The sequence below is a fragment of the Callorhinus ursinus genome, unplaced genomic scaffold (assembly GCF_003265705.2).
Source record: "Callorhinus ursinus isolate GAN/ISIS: 27379988/994484 unplaced genomic scaffold, GSC_fseal_2.0 scaffold22, whole genome shotgun sequence".
Classification (NCBI taxonomy): domain Eukaryota; kingdom Metazoa; phylum Chordata; class Mammalia; order Carnivora; family Otariidae; genus Callorhinus; species Callorhinus ursinus.
This window is the reverse complement of record NW_027397084.1, coordinates 10177574-10200928: the sequence shown is the minus strand read 5'-3', so window position 1 is coordinate 10200928 and position 23355 is coordinate 10177574. Positions and strand designations below refer to the sequence as shown.

Genomic DNA, 23355 nt, shown 5'->3' with positions numbered 1-23355 from the left:
ATGGAATATTATGCAGCCATCAAAAAAATGAAATCTTGCCATTTGCAATGACATGGACGGAACTAGAGGGTATTATGCTGAGCGAAATAAGTCAATCAGAGAAAGACATGTATCATATGACCTCACTGATATGAGGAATTCTTAATCTCAGGAAGCAAACTGAGTGTTGCTGGAGTGGTGGGTGGTGGGAGGGATGGGGTGGCTGGGTGATAGGCATTGGGGAGGGTATGTGCTATAGTGAGCGCTGTCAATTGTGTAAGACTGTTGAATCACAGATCTGTACCTCTGAAACAAATAATACATTATATGTTAAAAAAAAAGGAAAAAAAAAGAATGATTGCTGTGTCCTGTTGAAGTGCCAGTTGAGGGTAGGATTAGCACATGTGCCATGAATTTATTAAGATCATGAAGTTTTACCAAGGAGCTCTTAGCAGCCCGGTAGTGTAAACAAAGAAGGTACCCGGAATCCTGTGAAGGTAGGGCATGTCAAGGAGAAGAACAAAATTTGGATGGAGTAAAGATGCTCGTGTCCACTTTCCTAGCATGTTCTAACGGGCTAGGCATAGGTGTCCAGACTCCTAGGAAGGGGTGAACCTAGAGAGAGGCTGGGAGAAGAGATTGGGATCATGGCAGTCTGCATCTGCTGAGATTCAGGAGCAGGTCATGGAAGGTAACAGGGAGGGAAGGCTAAGGAATGGGCAATGCTGGGCAGGGAGAAGGCTCACAGGCTTCATCTCCACTTTCCTTATTCATTACCTTCATTTTATATTTCCCAGTGAGAAAAAGTGGGACATTTGAAACATAGAAAGTGGCTGATTTTCACTCTTTGTTTTGCATTCAAGGTCTGGTCTCTTTATATACCCTCAGTTTCGGCCACCTTGGGAAAATGGCAGGGGCCCCACCCTGTTCCAAAACTTCACAGTTTGGGGAAGTGCAGGTGGTGCCCAGGTAAGCTGTGTTAGTTTTTCATTAAATTGTCATTTGTTTTCTTATGGTAGTTTATTATGTTTCTCTGTTTAAATGGGGGCGGTTTGGGACCATTATCACAGTGTTAAGGAGCAAACAGCGTCATAGGTGTGTGGAAAAGTTGTTGAATGAGCCAGTTCCTACTCAGGAAGCCAGGGTCAGTTCATTTCCTCGATGGTGACTTTTCAGCAGCTCTGATGGAAACAACAGAATCATAGAGATTTGCAAGCAGGAGGGATCACAGAAGTCATCAGTTCCTCACCTCCCATGCCTATTTAAAGATAAGAAATGAAGGCTCAGAAAGTAAAAGGATTTGCCAAAGTTCACAGAGTTAGTTAGTTAGTAACACAGCCTGGTGCAGAATCCAGACTCCAAATGTTGTGCATTTGAGATCTTAATATCCTAAATAATAATGCATGCTTCAGTCTTAAGAAAAAAATGCTGTTCATCATTGGAACACAAAAATTCCAGCACAAGGTGCCATTCTTACCTTTATCGATGAGCCACATTTTCTTCTATTTTCCTCAAAAGGGAAAAAGTTCACGTTCAGTCATTCACTTTTCATTACCACAGTGATTTCTTATAAGGAAGCTTTGGGTGCTCACTGTTAACAGTAACATACAAAATTACCCAGCGTCACTATTTGGTGTTACACAGAGAAAATTACATACACTTACTTGGTCTCTGCCACTTAGCAATCTGCAGCCTAAGATACGTAGATGAAGAAATATGTTTACAGGGCATTCAGGAAGTAGAATAAACACATATAATTAAGTTACATTAAGAAAGTTATTTCACATATCAAATAAGAGGAAGACAGTTGTGGATGGGAAAGCCCAAAAATATATAATTAGGGTAAGCAAAAGGAAGAAGCTCAATTGTACTTAGTGTTTTGTTCTTACTTAACTTTACAAAGTACTTTATTGCCCATAAACATTATGAATATAGGGGTGACAAATCCAGTAGAAACATTGGTTGAGTGTCATCTTATGCAAAGAAGCAATTCATGCCTTACAGAGACTTACACTCTGTCTCCATGCTCTTGAATAGCCTTCTTCTAAAGGAAATCACAAAATAACATGAACATATTAAAAGATGATCATTAATGTCAGTTTTCTTAAGTTCTGCAGTCAGAAGTGCTAAGCCCATGAAAGAAAACACAGATCCTTAAAGATGAAACTCTTGTATACTCTAATAATCAAAAAGTTCAAATAATGAGAGTGCTTTTGGAACTTTACTTTGATGAAGAGAGTAAAGGAGAGTAATTAACATGACAGCAGGGAATTTAAAAAGTAACTCCCACCAAAACAGTCCTGAAAAAGAATAAGAAAGATTTACACTTTATTTTAAAACGTACTACAGGGCAATAGTAATCAAGAAGTGTGGTATGGGCACAAGGATAGAAATATAGATCAATGGGATAGAATTGGGAGTCCGGAAATAAACCCACGCAACTGATTTTTGACAGGGATGCCAAGACCATTCAGTGGGGGAAATAATAGCCTTCTCTAAGTGGTGCTGGAACAACTGGATAGCCACATACAAAAGAATGAAGTTGGATCCTTACCTCACACTATTTATAAAAATTGACTCAATACTGGATCAAAAACCTAAACATTAGACCAAAAACTATAAAACTCTTAAAGAAAACAAAGGGTAAATCTTCATGACCTTGGATTTAGTTAAAGATTCTTAGGTATGACACCAAAAGTATAAGCAACAAAAGAAACATGGATAGATTGGACTTTATCATAATTGAAAATTTCAGTGTTTCAAAGGGCCTCATCAGGAAAGTGAAAATACAACCTATCCAATGAGATGTAATATTTGCAAATGATATATCTGATAAGGGAATTGTATCTAGAATATAGAAAGAACTCTTACAACTCAACAATAAAAAGACAACCCAATTCAAATAAAATGAGCAAAGTATCTGAATAGACAATTTTCCAAAGAAGATACACAAATGTCCAAAAGCATATAAAAAGATGTTCAACATAATTAGTTATCAGAAAAATACAGATAAAAACCACAGTGAGCTACACCCACTAGGAAGGCTAGAATCAAAATGATAACAAGTGTTGATGAAGATGTGGAGAAATTAGGACCCACACACACTGTTGGTGGGAATTTAAAATGGTCTAGATGCTTCAGGGACCAGTCTGGCAGGTCCTCACATGGTTATACATAAAGATACCATATGATCTATCAGCTCTACTCCTGGGTGTATATCCAAGAGAAATAAAACATAGATCCACAGAGAAGCTTATACTCAAATGTCTATAGCAGCATTATTCATAATAGCCAAAAGGTGGAAACAACCCCAGATAGTCACCATTGGACAAACGGATAAATACAGTGTGGTATATTGATACAAAAGAAACAAAGTGCTGATACATGCTACACCATGAATGAACCCTGGAAACATTATGTTCAGGTAAGGGAGCCAAGTCCTATCCTTGTGATGTTGGGCAAATCCCATGATTTTTCTTACTTCATTTGTAAAATGGAAAGAGTAATAGTACCTAAAGGATTAGTTTGTTTTGAGAGTTAAGTAAGTGCCTGCATGCGAAGTGCCCAGAAGAATGCCTGGATGTTCTTGGGTACATAGTAACAGCTCTTATTCTTATCACTGTTAGTGAACAGGAGTAGGTAGTGATGGATCAATGTTGACGATAATGTCTCTGGACATTTTAACATTGAGAAATGCTTTCTGCATCCATCAAAAATGCATTGTGTTTAAATTTCATAAACTTTCATTATTAGATATATCCGACTGTATTCTGGTCATTAGACATAAGCGTCATGTATATAATACTTGATCAGAAGATTCCCTTGGGTAAAATTCCTATTGTGTATAAACATAAATTTATATTTCCTTGATGATATTGCTAGCTTGATAGCTAACATTTTGGGCTATTTTCTCATTTAATCATCTTAATAACCTTGAGGGAGCCGTACCATTATTGCACTTGTTTTTGAAGGTAAGAAAACTTTCTGGGTAGGGGTTAAACTACTTGCTAAAGTCATACAGCTAAGAATTGCTGGATTCCAACTCAGATAATCTGACCCTTGTGCATGCATGTTAGTAAGAGTTGAGAAGAATATTCTCTCCTCACCATGTCTCATAAATGCAAAGCGATTCTTTTAGAAGAGAGAGAGAGAGAGGAGAGCACATTATGAAAGTATTCACACCACAAATAGGTGGTTTTTGCTGTTATGTGTTGGTTTTCTTTTAAAATCACCAGCTTCTCTAGCAAATGCAGGGTGTTCTTTGTTTTTAAATATGAGTATATTTGCCAGAACTTGGGCTGATGCCTGTAATTAGTTCACAACCTTTGTCAAGTTAACAGTTCAGATCATATCTATTTTGTTTAAATAAGGCTTTGTGTCCTCAAAGATGTATCATTTTATAAAAAGCTGTTGGTGCATACATAATGGGATATGCAAGATATTCGATTCTTGAAAATTCAAACACAAAGACTGATTGACCTGTAGAAGCATGATACTGTGATAAATCAAGGCTACCAAAAATCAATCAATCAATCAATCAGTATCAGTCAAGGCTACTTTGGCCTTAATTAATGGGAAAATTCTACTTGAAGATACCAATGTAAATATGACCCTATTTAAAAAATAAAGGAACAACTGTGTTAGGTTAATTGCTAGTCCAGACCTCCACCCTGATTTTGAAGATGGTTGAACTGAAGTCTAGGAAAAGATACATGTCTTGCCCAAGATCATGTAGTTAGTTAATATCAGTGCTAGCTCAAAACCAAGAGCTCTGTCCCCCAAACCAAAGGGATTCTTTCAACTCTAACAAGCTAATTTTGCTAATACTCGATCCCTGTTTGGGCCCATTAACCTAAGTTGTCATGAATATATATGCATATAACATATTTTGAGTCTGTAGTCATGCTGAATTACTTATTTCATATTTACAATTTTCTGATAATATTAGTTAAGATATACTATACTGAGGAAAATAGTAAGTACTGGAGTTCCTGGATGCTCCACTTTTCTCTATTAATTTTGTGTGATATGACAACTGCACGTTTATTTTAGATATGTGAAGAATTCACACTGACATTTTTAATGTAACAGTTATTATGAGGAGAAATGAAAAGGACAGAGGGGGTGTTACCAAAGGGGACTAGTTAGTGCTGACCTCACGCAACTTTGGGGTATCTGTACAGATATTGATGGACAAAAGTTGCTTAAATATGATATAGCATGCTTATTTATACTTAATCAATAATTAAAGAAGCTATAGGAAGTCTGCAAGAAAAACCAAGCCTCAGACCTCTGCCATAACATATGCTGTTGTTTTATAGATTTTTAAAAGTAGCAATCTTCACCTGAAAAACTTCCAAGTTTATTCATGCAGAGATTTTGGAATTGACATCTTGGAAAGCGATGCAAATACTTCAGTTACTGACAGTTTATTACTTGGCCATTTTGCCCACAAGGTAAGTGTCTTAGTGTTGTTGTTTTAGGCTGTCCATCAAAACAGAATCATATGTGCTAGGTTCCCTGGTGATCCAGGATATGTAACTTTAATAGCATTCTTCAGTGAATCTTGTGTTTCATTGGTGAAAGTTGGAAAAGCTTTTTATTTGTAACCGTGGTGATGTTTATGATAAAATTCAAATATACACAAGGTTTCAATGTTATGAGTTCATATACATCATACAAGTCATGAGTAGCTTGCAGAATTCTTATTCAGTTGCTATTTAGCATTATTTTCATACCAATTCAATAATAAACCTAATAATTTTAGGTTAATTTATTCTACCCTCACAAGGATTATGGAATAGCATAATTCCACATTTTCTCTTTGTATCATGGTTTGCCAAGTTTCGACATCAACATTTTGTCTATAGGACCCTTATTCTATTTAGAGTGCCCCCCAAAGGAGGTAACATAAATTTACATTGTATAGTATCCTAGGGTTTCTTAGATGATCCCCTAACACTTGCCTAAGTGTGGGTTTCTACATGATAAACATCAGACTATAGATAACTTTTCTGCCACTGCATGGACAGGGTACCAGAATGTAGATGAGGCAAAAAAATTTCCCAGGCGTGGAACTAGACTTATTGGCTTCCCCTAAGGGAAGTCCATGACTGCCATTGGTCTCAGTAGGCTTCAGACCTGTAGTGGGTCCCCTAAGTTCTTGTTCTTGAAGGAGTTACATGTATATTCATATCACATTGTCATAACAATCAGAGATGGAACAGACCTATAGTACTTCTGGAAACCAAGGAAAGACTTCCCTTGGAGGTTATTTTGTAGGTATGGATATATATAATTAAGATTAAAAAATAATTTTCTTACTAAGCTTCATTTTCCTACATTTAATTCTAAAACTTAGTTAAATCTTTTTTGAACCATCCTTTTCAGGAGGGAAATACCTGCCCGTTTTTCCTTTCCTTTGAAAGGATTACCACCTTAAGAGATGAATCTTATTTTTAGATTGCAGAATTTTCAAGAAAGGATGGAACCCAGATTTAGATTCTATGATACTGGTATACCAAAGGCCCTTAAATTCCTCAGAAATAACCTTAGAGAAGATGCCAAAAACAAAATGTCCATCAAGCTGAGTCACAAACTGTCCTGGTAAATTAATGTTACAACATCTTAATTGATACTAAATAGACATCATAATTAATGGGAGAGTGACACAAATCAAGATATAAATTATGACAAAAGGGTGCTTATCATGAGATAATAAAAAATAATCCTGCCCCTGGGGCATGATTCACCACAAAGGCAATGCAGCCAAGTGAGGATCTCTCAGTCTCTTAAGAAAGTGCAGGACAAAAGTCTCTGCATAGAAGATGTTAAAAGGTTTGTTCTAGGAGCGATCTAGATCCTGGTTAGGCATCCAAATCATAAAACCATGGAACTTTAGAGCTAAATATTACCTGAGAGTTGATCTAATTAGAATTCCTGTATTTACAGGTAAAGTGTTGGAAGATTTGGGAAGTCAAATGATAGCCCAAGATCTATGCCTAATATTGTGGAGCTAGGACCACCAGCACACGCTTCCACTCCTGGCCAGACACTCTTCCAGTTGCACATGGAAAATAGCTTTGGCAGTGAGCATTGCCTACTCCAGTATTCTCTAAAGTGATTTTCATGGAAGGCTAGTCCCAAGAGGGGGTCTGAGAAAAGCAAGATTCTTAGGTTAATTACATTTAGGATATGCTGTTTACAGTACCTCCATTCCCTGACATTTTCACATTGCATATTCACGCTTTAAAGGCTCTGTGAAATTCTAAGGTTAAAATATCTATTCTAAGGAAAAATATCTATGAATCTTTATTTAATGCAAGGTTGCTCAGATTCATTTGGGAACCACTTTATTGGCACGTGAAACTGTCGGTTGTTAAAAAAAAAAAAAAAATGCCCCGACCTTCGGTGGTTGTGGAACTCTGATTTTAGCTTCTCTCTTTTGTGCCTGCTATTCGTTTAGGAATTAGGATTTTCAGAAATGTGGCCTATCCATTCTTCGACCTTCCACCCACACATAATTGGTAGCATACAATTACCAGTGAGTCCTATCCTAAAAGAAACGCTAGTTTCTGGGAGAACTTTTTATTAAAAGGAATTTTTCTCTTTTATGCATATTTGTGTATATGTTGGTACCCTCACATTCAACATTACCTTTATATTGAGGTGGATGGACTAACTTTCAGGGAGGGTGGCTTTAATACACAAGAAAAAGAGATGCCTTCTCCTCACACGAGGTATCCCAGTCAGCCGTGTAGTTTGTTTATGCCTATTGTCCTAACATCCTGTTTCATTAGCATCTCCTTTCACTCTCAAAAATGTCCTGATTTATATGTAAATTATGGTCACCCTACTTTGGGAAGTCTCTGTGGGACGGTTGCCTTCTCATTGTTATCGAAATTCATTTGAACAGATGACATACTTTAACATATATTTTATTCAGACAGATGCTGATGGATGGCTTCATTCTTCCTACTATTTCTTGGGGCGGGGGGTGTTAGTTCCTATTTTCACTTGTGGATTTGTCTTCCTTAATTTAGACTTTTCACCCTTCTGTTTCTCTAAGTTCTGTGGCAGGGCCCTTTCTCTTCTCAATGTACTTGCTCTCCCTGGGCGAAATCTCATTTTCTCTAGTGGTTTCAATTACCATCCACATGCTGATGTCTCCCATATATTTGCATTTATTTCTACCATTTTACTTTGTGCTCCCAGTTGGCAATCAGTTTTTCTTTCTTTCTTTTCTACTTTTCAAACTTGACTTGTCTTGGTTTGAAGAGTATCTTTTTTATATTTACTTATTTGAAAGTTACTCATTTTGTTATGCTTATTTTAGTTATTGGACTTCAATTTTCAACATGCCCTCTTGTCTTAATGAAGTCTAAATTACGACAGCACTGTTAAACTTCACCTGAGCAAGGCAAGGACCTTAAACTCCTTTAACTTCTTTCTTCCTTCCCGTCTTGTATGTTTCTTTTCTCCCATATCCTTTCCACTTCTTAAAATAAACGTTTCATGGAACTATAACATTTATAGAGAAAAGTGTACCAATCACAAGTGAAGAGCTCAGTAGATTTTTATAAAGTAAAAACCATGTAGATACCACTCAGATCAAGAAATAAAACCTTACCTGTTCCTTTGAAATCCTTGCACACCTCTCCCCACCCAACCCCTCTTCTAGCCCCCCAGCCGAAGGGGAACCATTACTCAGACTTCTAGAGACATAGATTAATTTGAATTCCATTCTTGGACTTTATATAAATGGAATCATAGAGTGGTAATTCTTTCGTGCCTGGCTTCTCTGGCACAACACTATATCTGTGAGATTCATTCATGTTTTTATATTTTTTATATGTTACAATAATTTGTTCTTCCAATTATTATGTACTATTTCCCTTTATGAATATACCACAGTTTTTTAAAGGCATGTTGCTATTGATGGACACTTGATTATTTTCAGTTTTGGGCTACTACCAATAATGATGTCATGAACATCCTTTCGTATGTCTCTTGGTGTTCATGCACATGTACTTCTATTGAATATATGCCAAATTATAAAATTGCTGGCTCAGAGGATATCCCTTCAGCTTTAGTGAATAATGCCAAACAATTCCAAGTGTTTACACTTGCACCAGTAGTTTGGGAGAAGGGTTTCACAGCTGCACCCTGAAATTTCTCTTGACCAACATCCTAAGAGTTTTCCTGCCCATCTCCCTAGTATTGGAGCTCTTGTTCCTGATTCCCACATTTTCTTCCTTTCTGATTTTATTATAATTAGTTATAATTAGTTAAAATTTGTTCCTCATTTTATCATAATGTAGCCTTTAGTAACCTTCTTAACAAAGTGGGGGTCTATGGAAGGTAAATATTTTGAGCTACCAACAGAGACCCCCTTATTCATAGGTTGTTGGTTATGGAACAGCACGTTGGAGTTCATTTTGACTTGGCACTTTGAAGGCAATGCTCGCTCCATTGTGTTCTAGCTTCTAGCATTGAGGTTGAATAGTTTTAAGATACTCTGATTCTATGTTATATAACCTTTTAGGTTTTCTTCTTTGGAAGTTTTTAGAATCTTGTCCCTGGTATTTTGCAGTTTTGGGATGATGTCCCTTGTGTAGCTTTTTGTTCTAACGACTGTGTTAGGCACTGGACGGGACTTTGCGGTTTAGAAAATACGTTTTTCTCTTCTGAGACGTTTTCTTCAGTCATTTCTCTGATAATTCTCTCCTCATGTTTTCCTTTTTCTTTTTTGGAAGTATTATTATTTGGATATTGAGCCTCCTCAATTGCTTTTCCACTTTTCTTAATGTTCTCTCTGATTTGTCAGCTGTCTTTTTATTCTATTTTCAGGGGTGTTTCCTCAAGTTTTTAATTGAATTGATTATTTCTGCTTTCATTTTTGTTCTTTTTGCTTTTCTGAAAAATCCCTTCTGGGGCTTCTTCTTGTTTCATGGATATAATATACTTATTTCCCTGAGGTTATTAATGTTAGTGTTTAAGTGTTCTGATTTCTATACTGGCTTTGTCTCCACTGGTTTGTTTTTCTTCTTTCTTTTCAGCACTGTCTTTCATGGTGGAATGCCCTGATAAATTTCTGGTGATTCTCAGGCAGACTATTATTTTTAAGAATAGAAGGGTGAAACACTAACAACTTGACTAGATGGAGTTTTGTTGAAGAGATCTTGTAGAAAATACTAGAAGCAGTTTCTGTTTCATTTTAGATTTTCAAATTTTTATTTTTTATATTAACATACAGTAAAACTGATTCTGTGATTTTAAGCATACATATAATTTAGTGTAACCACCACCATCACCACCATAATGAAGATACAAAACAGTTGGTTCAACCCAAAAAAACTGCCTTAGGTTCCATTTTTTGTAGCCACAGCCACCTCTCAAGTCTAACCCCTGGGGATCGCTAATCTATTGTTTTGTCTTTTGACAAAAGATACTATAGTTTTGTCTTTTGAACAATCATCTAAATGGAATCAGCATGCAACCTTTTGAGACTGGCTTTTTTCACTCTCACATGCCTTTGGGATTTACCTAACTTGTTGCAAGAAGCAGGATTTTATTCCTAATTATTGCTGGGTAGTATTCCATTGTATGGATGTACCACAGTGTGTTTAATCCATTCATTTGTTTAAGGACATTTGAGTTGTTTCCAGATTTGGTTATTACAGATGGAACTGTTATAATCATTTGTGTAAGGATTTTGTATGAACACAAATTTTCCTTTACTTAGGAGTTGGACTGCTAGGTCATATGATAAGAGTTTGTTTAACTTGATAAGAAACTGCCAACCTATATTCCATAGTGGCCACAGCACTTGCTATCATCACTATTTTTTATTTAATCTTCTAATGTGCGTATATAGTGCATCCTATTGTGATCCTTTGTCCTATTTATGATTTGTAAATATTTTTCCCACTCTATAGCTTGTCTTTTTATTCTCCTGTTTTTATTTGTGCATTACAAGTTGTATTTCATGTGGCCAGTTCTCTTCTTCTTTTTTTTTTTTTTCTTTCTAAATCACAGGGAAGCCTGTGTATGTCAGCTGGGATCAAAACTCCCAAAAGATGGGAACTGATAATCTCTAACACAACCTTTGTTAATTTTGATCTCACTGACTGCGTGTCCATCAGGACCTGTGTGGGCTGTTCCCGAGGACAGGGTAAGTTGTTTGAAGAGATAAGACAGTCACTAAAGAAGGCCAACATTCAAGTAAATGTGATAAATAGTGATAAAACCTTTGTGATTCATCATTTCTTTCAGTTATAAGATTGCATCAGTAGAAACTGCTGCTCTGATCTGAAAGAAATCCCAGAGGAGGCCAGGTGCTCCCAACGCGACTCTTGTAACCCCCCATTCTTTCCCTATGATGGCATCTGTCACAGTCCATCTTCATGGCGCCATGTCTCTGTTGGACTCTGAGCTTCATAAAGGCAGGGACCGTGTCTCTCCTGCTCAGAGATTTATCATTAGTACCCAGCAAATCATAAGTTTATGGTTTATCTTTAGTACCCGGGGTCCTGGGTACCCAATGCCCAGTATCATTAGGTGCCTACTAGGCAGTTCATTGATTGAATAAATGGAGTTGGGTGGATAGACATAGGGGTATAAACTAATACACATGCAATCTTTCCTAAAAGAGCCAGAATTCGGTACTTTAGGTTTTCAACAGCCCAAGGCTTGTTGTATACACAAAGAGAACCATAGGAATTCTCATTCACTTGTTAACCACATCTCTGAGGTGAAGAGAAATACCTTGGAGGACTCATGGGCCAAGGTGAAAAGAAGTAGAGAGCAATCTAGTTGATTTGATCATTGGGTAAACAGCCAAACCAAATAATTCAAGTAAATATGCTCTTGTGGTTTGAATCACCAATTTAGATAATTGTTTGTTTTTTTAATTAAATGAATAATCAGCAAGTCTCCACTTTACTTTTTTTTTTCTGTATAGGTAGAGTCAAAGATTATTTTTATTTGGGTGGCATCTGAATTGAAGCCTGTAGAAATGATAATAGGAATAAAAAAATGCCTTATGGCATTCCATTCAAATTACAATCCCTCAGTTCTTTAATAGCTTCACTGTTTCATATCATTCATAAGACACTGAAGAAAAGCATACTACTCCTTATGACCTCGAATCTCTTCTCACTGGATGATCTGGACTAAGCTGTCTCTTTCATTTGCTTAAAAATTGTCCATTCCAGGTTCTGTCTGAGGATCTGGGGTGTACAAAGATGAAAAACACATAATTCTTCTCTTCCAGGAGCTCTTGATCTAGGCACAAAAATAAATATTAAGACACTCAACTGTAGTAACTGTGATGAGTACAATCCTAGAGCACAAGACAAGGTCAGTGAAGGAAGCAAGAAAGGGGTCAGGCAAGATTTTATAGAGGTGGCTCTTGAGCATGGTTTGGAAAGACAAATAGAAATTTGCAAGGGGGCATAAACAGAGAAAAGTTTCTAGGAATTAGGAACAGCGTATGCAAAAATTGAAGTTCCAATAGGACTGAATGGTAGAGCAGTGGGTGGTTGTGGTATTAGGTGAACTACAGAAATTGCAAGAGGCGGAATCCTGGAATCTTGAATGCATGACTTAATTCACTGCAGGGGCTCTACTGGGATGTGGAATGAAAACATCGGGGCCACTAATTATTTGTATCTTACTCTTTTTATTTCCTTTTGGGTATATTTTATAATGTACATAACACAGAAATATAGTAGCATATGTACCGAGGTCCTATGTGTACTCAGTTTCTACATTTTAATGACAGGGGTGTGGGAATTAGAAGGCCCAGGCAGCTGGACCAGCAGCAGTACTGATGAATCACATGCAGGCGGGTGAGAGAAAGACCGCAAACAGTGTGGTCCTATGCTAACACTTAAAAAGGGTGCTGCTATTACCATTTGCCCACGTGGTTGATTGAACCTTGCTTTTGAGGGTGAATGTTTAAAATATGAGCCTCATAACAGATAGGGTTAGACTCCCTATAGAAGAACTAGAGCCGAAAGATCGAACGACTGAGTCACGACCCCTTCACAGTTAAGTAACTAGTAAATTAGTGTTCTGCATCTCTATTTCCCATTGTACCCGTTTCTCACCCTTGGTGCTGGTGGTATTTTAAGCTGGATAATTTTTGGTTGCGGGGACTGTCCTGTGCAGTGAGGATGTCTAGCAGCATCCCTGCCCCTATCCACCGGATGCCAGTAGCACGGCCATTCACCCAGCGTTGACAGCCAAACATGGTTCCAAACAGTACCAAATGTCCCCTAGAGGGCAAACCCACCCTGGTTAAGATTCACTGCCTTAGAATACAGGCTGCATGAAGGCAATGCCAATCCTGCTCTTGTTTCCCTCTATGTGTCTAGCGCATACCACAGAGCCTGGCATACAACAAACACTCATGACTTTTTTCCTTGAATAAATAAGTGAGTGAATCATTTAACTGTATAAATATGCAGTTTAAAGTACGAAAAACATCTCAGTGAATTCAGCTGTCATTTGTTATAATAGTCTTTTGTGCCATCTGTAACAGTCTTTCTGTTTTCCAATTTATAGGTGGATTTACTGTGAAGACCAACCAGCTAAAGTTTATAAACTCTCCAAACATAGTAGCATTTCCATTTCCTCATGCAGCAATTTTGGAAGACTTGGATGGGTCTCTATCTGGGAGAAATAGAAGTCATATTCTTCCTTCTATGGAAACTCTTCCAGCGTCTTGTTTGGTCAATGCAAGCTTCAGTCAGATTGTTCATGGCAGTGTCTGTGGGGAAGATGTTCTCTTTCACCGAATGTCTATTGGTTTGTAAGTTGACTTCACCATACTTTTCAGCTTGCCAATGAGCAGGCATATATTGTTCAGGCTGTTGGGGTTTATAGAAGGGAAATTGTTTTCTAGATTCTACTAGAAGTATTGAGTTCTATAAAAATGATATGGGAATACTTTTGACAGCTGTCAAATCATAAGTTTATGGTCATTGTAAGCTGATTCAAGTGGCAGCTAACTTTCAATATCAGTGGGCCAGATCCCATAGCCCATGACCTCTTATTGACATTTTGAGCTAATGGCTTCTTCTTGAAAAGATTTGCAACCAGTGGAGAATTTGAAAAGTATTTAAATTAGAAGTATTATTAAAAAATTCCAATAATGTCCATTCTCATTTATATACCTGTACTCTCCTCAAGCTCTTTTTAAGTGTTCAATATGCTCTGGCGAAGCAATTGCTGATGCCTTCCTATTACTTGCAAAGTTGCTCCACTCCAGTTCATTTTCCTTGTTAATTTCATGAACTATTGGATCCGTACAATAATATTGGAGCAAGGACTCCTTGGTTATGCTAGTCAAACTACCATTAAGTCAGCAGCTAGGCTGTTTATAATGCGTAATAGGATTGCTTCTGCCCTCTTTAATTTCCAGGTAATGATTGCTGAGTGTCTAGGGTTCTTTTACCTATTTCAAATGCACTGCATATATTTAGCCACCCTTCTTTCCTTCCATTGTTTTAAGTGTCCTAACTGCATGAATATTAAGTCAAGTCATTCAGCCAGACTATGCTGGCGTCTTATTTAAGCCGGTAAACTCTATGGTAAGTCAATGTGATCAGGACTCTGCAAAGTCTGCATTTTGATTGCATATGGAATCAGTATCCTGACATTTTTTTTCAGAAGCCATAGCAATACATTGCTAGCATTGACTAGTCTGAAAACTTTCCACTTTTGCTTTCTCAACTGTTTATTATTCTTTCAGATGTTAATGGGCCTAATTCCAGTGAGCAAAACAGCAATGTGGAGAGAGATTTTCATTTCTAATCGTTTCAATTGTGCACAGCATACTTTCTGTTTTCAAATCAGAGATGCATCCTGAGTGTTACTGCTATTTCAGTAATTTTACCAAGGATGTTGTTAATGAGTGTTTGAGACTTATAAAAGATTTATTTCTTAAATACATTTTTTTTCAAATGGGGGAAAATTAAAATAGATTTGTGTAGTTAAAAAGAACATGATATGATTGCATATTTATTTCTCTGTGTTCTTGATACTCCTTTTTTATGCCCTCCTTTGAGAACTGGAGATTGTCTCTTAGATACTAAGCAGGGGAATAGGAGGCACAGCCTTCCAGTTATGGAATGAGTAAGTCATGGGAATAAAAGGTACAGCACCAGGAACATAGCGGTATTCTAATAGCATTGTATGGTGGCAGATGGGCGCTACACTTGTGGTGAACTTAACATATAGGGTTGTCGAATCACTATATTATATATCTGAAACTAATGTAACATTGTCCAGCAACTCTACTCAAATAAAAAAAATCTAAAAATTAAAAACGAAGGGTACTTAGCGATATGGTGGTAAAAGGCTCTGCAGTTGTAATCTTGTCTAAGCCTCTATTCTTGGAGAACTTCAGAACCGGATATTTAGGTGCTTACCTTGGCGGGATCATGATCCCAGCACTCAGGGACTGACAAGGTAAAAATGATAATAGTCCTGATACAATATTGTGAGGAGATTCAGAAGGATCCTACTAGGATGAAAGACTAAAGACTTGTCTTGGTTTGGCTGGAATTTTCCTGTTTTTAAAATAGAAAATCTCATGTCCCAGCCTTGAGGAAACCAAGATGGTCGGTCACCCTACTCCCTATGCATCTGTTTAAAAAGTTTCAGGTGGACCTACAGGTCTATGGACAAATGCACAACTACCCCAAAATAATCCTCAGGGAAGTTGCAGCACACTCCCAATGATAAGTCTCTTGGCTATAACGTCCTTACCTCTAAGATAAGGTGACTGGATTCGATGATCTCTTAGGCCTTGCTAGTCAAAGTGCATCAGCATTACCTGGGAGCTCATTAGACATAGGGCATCTCAGACTCCACCACAGACATCCTGAATCAGAATCACTAGGTGATTGATATTAAAGTTTTAGAAGCACTGCTCTAAGGTCTTTCTAACTTTATTTTTCTATGATTCTATCTCTAGCTATTTGTGCTCAGTGACATGATCTCTGTCCCAGAGCATTATAACCTCATTAGGAACATGTCAGAGCTAATGAGCAATTTGAATTCAGCATAGATACAAACTTTGCTGCATTTCATGGAGAAAGGATTAATTTGTTGTGCTATTTGCCCTGGAGCAAGCACCCTAAGAGTTGATTTACAAAGCTCGCACAGTCATGATCTTTTGGGGTTGCGTGTTGATGGAGATCTGATATGGCACAAGCACCCTGCTGTCTTCACTTTCAGCTCTTACCTCCCTCCCCCAGCACGAGGCCCCCCAAGGGCAGGGTGTGAGGCCTCACAGAGCTACATAAACAAGGCATCTGTTCGCCCCCCATTTGCTAACAACCAAGTGGCTGGAGTGTGATTTCTTTTTGGGAAGCCCCTGCCTATGGTCCAATTTCACTATAAGTTTTTTGACATTGGAGACCTTCCGTTTCTGTCCCTCACCACCTTATTTAGGTCTGATGTATACCCATGTTTGTGGCATTTCCTGTTTTATAGCTTCCTCTGACTCCAGCTGTAACAGCTGGGTTAGCAGAGGCCTATGTATATATTTGAAATTGGTAATAATATTTAATACTTAGGTGAAGAAAAAATTCCCACTCTCTGCAAGGCAGATTCTAGTTCATGTTTTGTCAAAATGGCAATGTGCTTGATCTGTATGAGTGCTGCTTATATTCTCGCTCTCACTTACCAACTGTAAAAACATTTTCTTTCTGTAGGAGCCACAGGTATTCTGCATAGTGTCCTTGTCCCAGCTTCTGTTACAACAAGTCTCATTCTACCCACCCCATCCTTCCTGATAAGACAGGGGTGGTGTTAGCCCTATTGTGTAAGTCAGGACTTCATTTCAGAAAAATACGTCTGTGGCCATTTTTCTCCAGAGGTCCCGTAATGATGATATGCCTCACATAATTCATTGATTTATGGATTCCCACAAATTTAGATAGATATTTTCTTCTGTAATAGGGATAATTACGTGGAACAAAGATAATATTAGCAAGAGTTTGTTATGTCTCCTTTATAAGCACTTCTCCCTGTCTCTTAAATGCTAACGTTGGGGCACCTGGCTGGCCAGTCGGTAAAGAGTGTGACTCTTGATCTCAGGGTTGTGAGTTCAAAGCACCACACTGTGTGCAGAGATTACTTGAAAAAATAAATTAAATGCTAGCATTCCTTAGGGTTCTGTGAAGCACTTTCCTTTCTTCTCAAGTCATACTCTTCCCGGGTGATCGGGGTTATTTCACCACTTTAGTTAACATACAGTGATGTTTCCAGATTTTTTTCCCTCTAGTCTATACTGTTCTACTGAACTCCAGACCCATTTATCCAATTGCCCTTAGAATCTTCACTGTCCAATATTGTAGCCACTAGCCACATGTGGCTACCAAGCACTTAAAATGTGGCTAGTCCCTATTGAGATGTGTTGTATGTATAAATTATACTCCATATTTCTAAGATGCTGTAGGAAAAAAATGAGATATCTCAATAACTTGTTTATTTTGATTATGTTGAAGGAATAATATTTTGGAGATATTGGATTAAATATATTACTAAAATTAATTTCACCTATTTCATTTTACTTTTTTAATGTGGTTACTATAGAATTTAAGATAACACCTGTGCCTTGCCTTTTTGGCTTGCATCATATTTCTACTGAGCAGCAATGCTTTCCACTAGAGTATATAGTAGCCCTCTCAAACTCGACTTGTCAAATCTGAATTTATGTTCTTTATCCATAGGCTGTTGCTGTCTGGGTGTTGAGAATTCCTGGATGTTCAGGTGAATGCTTCAGTTATCTAAACCAGAAGCATGGAGTCACCCTTGACTCATCTTTTACCTTATTTCCCACATACATCACCGACCAAGTCCTGTCCACTTTCTCTTGTAAAATAAAAAAAAAAAAAAATCCTTCTTTTGTCTTTCTACTTCTCTCCTTCCCAACTTCCCCTCTCTAGTTCTCTCATCTGTGGGACCACAACAGCCTCTTAGCTGGCTGCCTTGCAGTGGCCTTATCCTTGAACTTCGTGAATGCAGATCTTGTCTTGCCATCCACTCATTCCCTTGCTTGGAACTTTTTAAGAGCTTCTAGTACCTCCCAAAGAGAGTCCCACATTCTTCATGTCTTGCAGGCCCTTCATGACCTGCTCCCTGTTTATAGTTGCAGCCTCATTGCTCAGTGCTCTGCCCTCCCTTCCCCGCATCCTGTGCCTCAGCCACACTCAACTTCTCTGTGCCTTTCAATTCATAAGGTTCAGTTTTCATGAACTCAGCATGAAGTTCATTTTCTCAGGTAAGCTTCCCTGAGTTTCCTGTACAGGTTTGGGTAGCCCTGCTGTGTGCTGGCTCTCTATATTTGCTCTACCCAATACTCAAAGCTCCAGTATAGCTCTATAAATTGTCCATCTCTTGTAGATGGTAAGCAGAGCCAGGATAGGGTTTATTAGTTTGTTTGTTTGACTTACAGTGCCCAATATCGAACACACAGTAACTCAATAAAATTAGTATTTAACAAATGAATATAATTGAAAAAATTGTGGATTCTCCCAGATTTTCCTCTCATGTTCTTACTGTCCATTTCTCTCTTAGGACATGTTTGTGTGGAGTTCATGGCACTCAACGTTTGTTGAGAAGACCCAAAATTGTGATACTATCCTGACTTTATTTCTAAAATTCCTAGGGACATGTAATACTTAAGAATGTTCTTTCATAGTATCTTCTGGGCTTTTGCTTCCTGAAGCTGTAGGTTGACCAGACGATATATTCCAATAGATGACTCCTTCTTTACTCTGCCCCCTGTCCCACCCCTACCGAATTAGCAGTTTGTCAACATTTACTGTTATTTTCCTTCCCTGGTGGTTTAGATGCATCCAGCTGTGATGGGGAGAATAAGAACTCAATCCTCACCATTACTATCTGGGAATTACTATTATTATTGTCATTATTATTAGTAGTAGTAGTAGCCTAGAGCACTCTATAGGTATTTCAATTGTCATAGAGTTATTCAATTATCAATAAATCAAACCCTGATCTCTCTCTCCTTGTTGACTGTATTGAGTGTGGGAGAAATTAAAAGTTTATAAGATGTTGTAGATGGGCCAACCAGTCCCTCCAAGTTTATAGGATGTACATAAAATAGTCAGGACACAAGCATATATTTGAAATTATTTTTTGAAGACTAAAGAATAAAGAAGTAAATAAGAATTATTTGTGGGTACCAGCTGTAACTCCCCACCCTTCCTAAGGGGTGTTTCTCTGGACAAGGTGCTTCACCTTTATTTTTTGCTTCAGTTCTCACATCAATAAAATGGACATAATGGTATTTATCTCACAAGGTCATTGCCTGGCATATAGTGAGTACTTAATAAATGTTGTCTTTAAAAGTCTCTGCTAATTGAATATAATACTATAGATTTTATGCTTCTGAGAAACAAATGCCTGGCAAGGGAATTAAGTAAGCTTAAATGCAGCTTAATCCAATTCTTGAAAAATAAGGAATACTTCCCAATGGTCACATGACATTGTACCGATCCAGCCAAATCTCCCATCTACTCCTAGAATATGGAGTCATTCTGGACAGTCTTTGATTCATTGTGCTCCAGTACCTTCTACTTCTTTCTTCCTACTTCTGGAGAAGAAAAGGTTAATGTTCTTGTTGATCACCTTGATTCTTAGATCTTGCTTAATATCCTCTCCTGTAGTGCTTGCGTTCAGTTTTTACCTATGTAACTGCTCTTAATGTGTCAGTGTTCAAAGTATGAGGCACCCCCTGCCTCTGCAAATGCAAAAGTAAAGAAGAGTTCAAATGGAAATTTTGGCCTAGCTTTTCCTTTAATAATCGCCTAACTCTCTTTCCTAGGGATAAAGGCATAGCATCACTAATGGTATCTTTTCAGTCCTAAAAAAAAAAAAAAAGTGAGAGAGGAAAATTCCAAGAAGTATCCTTTCTTGTCACCAGAGGTTACAGAAGTAGAAAAAGGTCTAAAAATCATAATGGACCCCAGACTGAGGAATATCAACAATACTATATGGTTATTCGATTTCATGAATAATAAAGGGCTATGGTAGCGAGCCGGTAAATATTTAACAACTAGCTCTCTAGAATAAAAAACCCTGATTTGTAGCATTTGCCCAATTCCATGGTGAAAATATTCTCATATGTCCTATTCATGGCTACCATCGTGCTGTCACTGAACGTATTGGGAAGAGGGGCTGACAATGAGTAGTGAGTAAGGGTCAGTCAGCTCCATCACAGCACCAGGTGTGTGTGTGTGTGTGTGTGTGTGTGTGTGTGTGTGTGTGTGTGTGTGTGTAGAAGGGAAGATGAGTTTCTTAGTCTAAATTCCTACCTGACTCATAAAATTGTTTTTCAGTATCCCTGAGAAGTAGTTGTTTGCCTTCTGGGGGCATAGCTCACGTGGTGAAATTCACATGTTCTGAGGTAGTCATTCTGGCTGGATTCAACAGATCAAGAGAAGAGATGCAATCATGTATGAAGGATTATCTTAGGTGGGACATTAGCTATCTATTGCTTCTTTTCATGGATTCAGATATAATAAGCCAGAAGTATTGTCCCAAGTATGCTGCCAAAACTGTAGACACCATCTTTGAGAAGGTGCTAGGTTGATTCAGGGACTTCTCTACAAATTATTATTTGTAGAGAATTATTATTGCTTTAGCCAATTCTGAAAAAGGATAAACAGAGATGGACACCTGCAAAATCATGGGAGGAGTGATGTTGGGGTGTGCCTGTCGGAAACGCAAAGATTATTAAATCATATGGCTTCCTCTCTGCTTCCTGGTTCTATTTGGTATGTGAATTTAGGATTGTTAATAGTTTGGGGGAAAGACTGAGTGTTGTGGCTTTCTTCCTTTTTTAGGTGTCTTGCTCAGAAGGAGAAATATTTTTAAGTGTTCCTCAATCAATAAGGGGATATAAAAATTATTGATACATAGAAAATAGTACTGGATGGTGGCAGGTCAGAGGTAGGATAGTGGTTTTCTGACAAGGACTTGTTATGAGCTCAAGGTATTTTAAAGGATGTTCAAGCAATGCTGTGCTACAAAAAATTGCTGGCTGAGCTCGAAATTCTGATTTCCTCCTCTTTGTGCAGTAAAAGATGAGAGTGACGGCAGCAAGCACTAATATTCAGGAGATGTAGCACCATTTGAGGCTAGTTATTAGGATGTGTCTGGCTTAGGAGATGTGTAATTATAAAGGTTTTATTTCACAGTTGTTCTGAATTGAGAGCATTTAGAGCTCAATACAATGTTTGTCTTAATACACAGAGATAGGGACCCTCAGGAAAAGTAAGCTAATGGTAAACACAAACCAAGGAGTTAATATTTGTTCTCATTGGTATTGTTGATTGCCTAACAAATCCTTTGTGGGCAGTATACATCCAACAGTTCCACACAGTGTATGGGCACTAAATTACATAACTCTTTATGCAACTAGTATCTTAAATTGATACTTAGGCTGGGAAGTTTTATCAGTAATAGTGCTGTATTTCTAAAGGAAAATATCCCTTAATTAAAAACAATCTCAGTTATTAAAAAAAAAGAAGAACAAAAATTAAGGCACCCTCTTGAACAGGAAAAGAAAAGGAAAGGCTTGTAGTCTTTTTGTCTTTTGGTTATATACAGAGCTATTGCTGATGCAGAGGGAAGGGTTAACATTTAAAATGGACTGGTTGCCTCGTGATTTCTTGCACATAAAGCCATGAGAAGTTCAGGGAGAGACTTCTTCCCCTAGTAATGAAGCTCTCTGCTGCTAATGGCCCATGCAGACTCCCTTGGCTCCTCCAAATTAGAAATACTTTTGTGCTCCTTTGCTTCATTAACAGTAAAGAGAGGGAGATTGGTGGCTATTTAGGGCACAGGGAAATTGGTGGCTATTTAGGGCAAGTGAAAATTGTAGTCATTATGGTTAGTGAATTCTCTTCATGGTGTTCTTCGAGACTTGATGTTCTCTTGGTGCTTTTTCAGAAGAGCCAGCCCACCATTGTCATTTGGCCTAGAAGGAGAGGAGTTGATTTCACTTTGGATTTTTGGCTCCCAGTGATGGTCAACACAAGGCATCTTGCCAGTGGGGAGATGGGTCTTTTACATTTTGATTTTCTTTTTGGAATGCACCTTTTCCACTACCAGCTGTAATGAAGGCTTCTTTGATAACCTCCTTCTCTACCTGGATTGAATTATACAAAGCTGGTGCTGCACATGAGGACCTGTAAAATTGCATCCCACATAAACCTTAGTTGGGATGGATGGGATGGCTTGATAGGGCCAGGGCAATGCATGAAGAAGGAAGAGGGAAGGATAGTTTAGGATCACAATGTGCTATGGTGGGTCTCTGGTTGATCAGGTGGTTAGCATCAGACTGCTGGATGCCACTTGGAAGGAGAAGGGCATCTGAAGGAAGGTACAATAGTCCCAGAGACAAATAGAACTAAATGAATGTTAGCATTTGGTGGTTTTACAATATTTGAAGATGGGGTCATGTTTATAGGGGCTTTTAGGAACTGGGAAGTATGGTCTGAGAAAATGGCTCCTGCAATAACTGAAGTCACAATACATAGAAACTGAACCCAGGAGAAATTGTACCCTAAAAATTGATTTATAAATGGGATGCTGATAGAAATTTGAGAAATATTTAAATCTAGTCAAAATGACCTGGAGGGGGCGCCTGGGTGGCTCATTCGGTTAAGCATCTGCCTTCGGCTCAGGTCATGATCCCAGGGGCTTGGGATCGAGCCCCGCATCGGGTTCCTTGCTCAGCAGGAAGCCTGCTTCTCCCTCTCCCTCTGCCATTCCCTCTGCTTGTGCTCTCTGGCTCTGTCTATCTCTATGTCAAATAAATAAATAAAATCTTAAAAAACAAACAAACAAAAGAAACCAAAATGACCTGGAGGATTCTTGGGGCCATACTGCTGAAATTAAGAAGCATTTCTGGAACTATCTACCCAATTGATTGTATTGTAACATACTGAGGTAATATTTTCATAATTTTTAAGATGGTATGCATGATATCTTAAGAAAAGTGTGACAAACATAGATTGCTAAGGCAATGTAAGTGACAAAACATAGGTTGGAGGAACTAAATGTGAACAGATGGATGAATTTGCACAAGTAGAAATCTTCTTTTGGTCTATAATTTTAAAAACTTTGTAAAAGTGGTTTAATTGAGAGCACTTGACTAGGATAAAAGAAATATCAGTTCGTAAGGAAAATTTAGCATTTTTTAATTTTAATTTTAATGTTTTTCTTTAGCATTTATTTTTAAACCAGGGCTCACTAGAGTGTAGATTGCTTATATATGTCCAGAAGAGGTTTTCTGACCATTATATATAAATGTTTAAGTCTTCATGGCAA

At 37.9% G+C, this 23355-nt stretch overlaps 1 protein-coding gene across 6 annotated transcripts in view; it reads left to right on the top strand.

The window, feature by feature from the left end:
• Positions 1-23355, top strand: part of PKHD1 (PKHD1 ciliary IPT domain containing fibrocystin/polyductin) — a 484077-nt gene that overhangs the window by 222098 nt on the left and 238624 nt on the right. For 5 of the 6 annotated variants that reach the window (XM_025890503.2, XM_073905080.1, XM_073905081.1 and 2 more), the window contains 4 exons: positions 843-948; positions 5301-5435; positions 11017-11152; positions 13549-13795. In XM_025890503.2, coding sequence (XP_025746288.1) covers positions 843-948; positions 5301-5435; positions 11017-11152; positions 13549-13795 — 624 coding nt within the window. The remainder of the gene's footprint in view (positions 1-842; positions 949-5300; positions 5436-11016; positions 11153-13548; positions 13796-23355) is intronic. The other variant, XM_073905082.1, reaches the window with a different exon arrangement.